The 4,137-nt window shown below is 33.7% G+C and overlaps 1 protein-coding gene across 1 annotated transcript; it reads left to right on the top strand.

The window, feature by feature from the left end:
- Positions 1-1,462: 1,462 nt before the first annotated feature.
- Positions 1,463-2,929, top strand: LOC106142959 (protein phosphatase 1 regulatory subunit 3C). The gene has a single exon (XM_013344920.2). It carries the CDS (start codon positions 1,495-1,497, stop codon positions 2,350-2,352), a length of 858 nt encoding a protein of 285 aa, XP_013200374.2. The 5' UTR covers positions 1,463-1,494; the 3' UTR covers positions 2,353-2,929.
- The last annotated feature ends 1,208 nt before the right edge of the window (positions 2,930-4,137 follow it).

Below are 4,137 nucleotides of genomic sequence, written 5' to 3'. Positions count from 1 at the left end.
AAATTATTTTCGAGTAAATTTGTTTACTAAAAGGAATATTCCAGAAATTGTAGGGGTTCCAAATTGACCCTCTCCTTACCTCGAATTTTGACATCACTATTGAATATTTTTTAATAATTTTAATATTTTAAAAGAAAATCTTTAGAAAAGCTGACACAAAAGACAATGCTACAAAAATTAGCCACCATCTATAATAATATTTATTTCTTTGTTATCTCTTTTTACAACCTTCTATCAACTTCTATTGGTGTCGGGAACCACACGGAAAAAAGAATTGGACCACTCCATCTATTTCCCATGAAAGTCGTAAAAGGCAACTATGGGATGGGCATATAAACTTGGGATTATTTTTTTAGGCGATGGGCTAGCATCCTGTCACTATATGAATCTCAATTCTGTCAATAAGCCAGACAGCTGAACGTGGCCTATCAGTTTTTTCCATACTGTTGGCTCTGTAAATCCTGAAAGGGATAAAGACGTGATTATATGTATGTATGTTTTCTATCAACTAAATATTGTTTTCTTACACATGCCTATTTACGTAGACAATCAACTTGTACCTATAAAAAAATTAACATAAGAAAAGTTAGAAAAAAGCAATATTTCACCGTTAAACACAATAAGTCGTTAAATTATAATGTAATCAACACTACGCGTGCGCCATCTTATCGCAACGTACACACATACATACATACATTTAATCACGTCTATATCCCTTGCGGTAGAGAGAGAGCCAACAGTCTAGAAAAGACTCGCAACCTGTCACTATTTGAATCTCAAGTCTATCATAAAGCCAGACAGCTGAACGTGGCCTTTCAGTCTTTTCGAAACTGTTGGCTCTGTACCTCGCAAAAGATGTAGACATGACTGTATGCAAACAAACAGTTTTTGCAGATATTATTGTATATTATGTTATAATTGATACGTGCATGTAGGGGGATCAATCTTTGTAAACAATGCTCATGATTATATGATATATAATTAAATGTGTTAATGTTGCCCTTTTTTACTTTTGATCATCAAGACATCTGAAATTTTTAAATATAATTCAAAATGTCTGTATTGCTTTGCTTTAACTTATCCTTGTTAAACTTACAATTATTTTGTTACTATTATCGTTGACATCTTGAGTAATAATTTCTGAAAGTTAAAGTGTTGAAGGTTAAAATTTATATGTTTTGGTATCATGGGAAAGTTTTCATATCTAAATTCAGCTAAACCTCGTCCTATATAATCTAACGAATAATAAAAAGGCCATAAAAATGCAAGAAAATTCCGCAAGGAACTCAAATCGTAAACAAAAAACGCAAAATTTACGCCATTGACCCAAATAACGTCGAAGTCATTAAACTTTGTGTCCCCTTTTTAATTGCAATCATTGTCACCCTATCTTTAGGTGGCGCGTCGCCCGCGCATCTATATAAACCGCGAGCGCTCGCGGGCGCGTTCAGTTGCATTTCATTTGTCAAACTGATCACACGTATCGCTTCACAGATGTGCGCAGCGATCGACATGCTCGCGTCAGAACAGCTGTTTTATGGTCACAGCCCTCCAGCCGGTTTCCTCACGGATTATTCACCACCAATCCGAAGACCAACGAAGCTTACATCGAGGGGATATTCCGCGCCATGCTTCATGAACCTAAAACCCGTACAATTAACGCTCAAAACCGCCCCGAGATCGTGTCTAAGGATGCCGACGGAGAAGAAAAAGAAGAAAGTGGTGTTCGCTGATGATAAAGGGTTAGCATTGGAACATGTGAAGCTTATGACTGAGCCTTCGCACATGCCGCCGTATTGGGCGTTCAAAGTGGTCGGGAGTCCGCCCCAAGAGAGGAAACCTCCTCCTGAGCCTGTCGTGGACTTGTGGGAAACGAGGTTTGTGCAGCCGGCGTCGGATTACGTGGAGTTCCGAAGGAAGATCACAGAAGAGTGTGTAGCTTTAGAGAATGTTATTGTGAAACAGAACGAGTGTGCCGTGGACGGGACGGTGAAAGTGAAAAATTTGGATTTCGGCAAAGAAGTGTTCGTGCGGACCACGTCAGATGGCTGGGCGACCTCGGAGGACTCGTATTGTGCGTTTGTTGAATCAGGACCTCCTTCGAAAAACGGCAACTCTTTATATGATACGTTCAGGTTTAGACTTCAATTGCCTATTCATTCACGGAGGTTGGATTTTTGTGTGTGTTTCCGATGCAAAGGCACGGAGTTCTGGGACAATAATAAGGGTAATAACTATATTATTGAGAAGTCTTCAGTCAGGAATGTGCCGGCCGTGTCCTGTGCCCGGATAAATTACGGTAATTCGTGGACAGCGCGATCTGAAGCGAACGGTAACACGCCATATTGGTGAATGAACTATATAATATTCTAAATTGAAAATGCAATTTTACTGGGATTTTCGAATTTGGAACAGTGAACTGATGATTCTAAATTGGAAAATTTGAAACGGCGGAAGTGATGTGCCATATTGATGTGCCTTGAAGGATGAAGAAAAATATTAAAAAAATGTAAGTCTGAAATGAATTCTTTAGCAAAAATAAAATGTGAGGCTGAAATTTGTGGACACCCGAATTAATAAAAAATATTTTTTTTAATTAAATATACAGTGTCATAGTAACACATTGGTCTTTTACTTAAAAGGGTATTTATAATTAGAATGCTTTATGAGAATTCGACAAATTTAATAGGTACAGTCAAAAAGGTATTTAAATAAGTATACAGGTGTATGTTTCTGTTGTGATTATTTTTCCACCAAATCTAAATGAATTTTTACACAAAGCTAATGCTTAAAAGATAAAAGAATGCCAAAAGTTATAATTTAAAATTAATTTATATAATTTTCTAAAATATTATTATTAAATCGTTTACTAGCTAGTTTTTTTTATTACATTTTCGACTGTATACCTATTTATTTCCTATGAGACTGTAACTGTTAAAATTATTAATTTATTCATGGTTAGTCCTTACTAATGCTTAATAAATTAGTATTTCTAAATAAACCAGCTAACTATGTATCTGAGTAAAAGTAAAACAGTTGAATGAATTAAGACTCTAAAGAGAGCATAGCGCACAATTTTTAACATTTCTCAGCAGATACAAAAACAGTTGAGATAAGATACTATAAATTGATAATGCACAAGTCTGATAAATTTATTTTGAATGATAAAAAAGTACACGGCCGAATAACTGATCAAGGACAATATTTTTATACATAGGTAGGGCAGCAATTAAGTGATCTTGTAATGGCATATAAGCTAGTCCATAGTGACTAGTATAGGATTCTCGGATACTGCTCTTAATAGTTTATAATTTATGTACCTACTGAAATCTGTGATCGAAAAATATGTTTTTAAATTAATTTTTAGCAATGAGAAGATGAAACGGAAAGGTAAAACAGATTTCATAATTAATTTCTTCTGCTGTAAACTCTTGTTTATTTTTTGAATGTATTTTTTATTAAAAGACATTTCAAAATTAACCTTTGTCAGTACCCAAAGAAATTAACAATAAAATTAATAAAATTTATTGCAAACAAAAATTTATATAAGAGACCTGAATAATTAAAAAAATATCGTTAGCTATCTTGATCTGACTGGGGATACTAATTTCAAATCATAACATGAATCGAGATTAAAATTTTGCAAGTTAAACTTTATTAAGCAAAATAAATAAAAAAAAAATTCAAAAATTTACGTCAAAAATTAATGAACAAGTCTAGCAAGTAAATAAACAAATGAAGGATGCGAGTTACAAATATACCTATTAAGGTATAATTAATTCCTTCATGAATTGTTAATATAGGTAATAGATTTGCCCCGTTTTTTTTATTATCAAAAGACATTCAGAAATTGGGAAGCCAAAATCAAAAACAATAATATCTTTATCTTATGTAAGTGTATGAAATTTTGATGAACGGTTATAAAAAATATATATATAGGTATATTGAAAAAAAAGAGCGAACATTTTAGTGGTAAAACTCCAACGAATACATGATGATACTAATACTACATAATGTTTATCTCTTGTTGTACAGAAATAAATTATTAATGACGTTTATACCTTACGTCAATAAACGTCAGCCGCCCTTGGCGGGGAAGCGTAAATTTTTTGGCAATTTTTCAAAGATAAAAAAAGT

This window comes from Amyelois transitella, chromosome 31 (genome assembly GCF_032362555.1).
Source record: "Amyelois transitella isolate CPQ chromosome 31, ilAmyTran1.1, whole genome shotgun sequence".
Classification (NCBI taxonomy): Eukaryota; Metazoa; Arthropoda; class Insecta; order Lepidoptera; family Pyralidae; genus Amyelois; species Amyelois transitella.
Note: the sequence above shows the minus strand (reverse complement) of the source record. Positions and strands in the feature narration are given on the sequence as shown.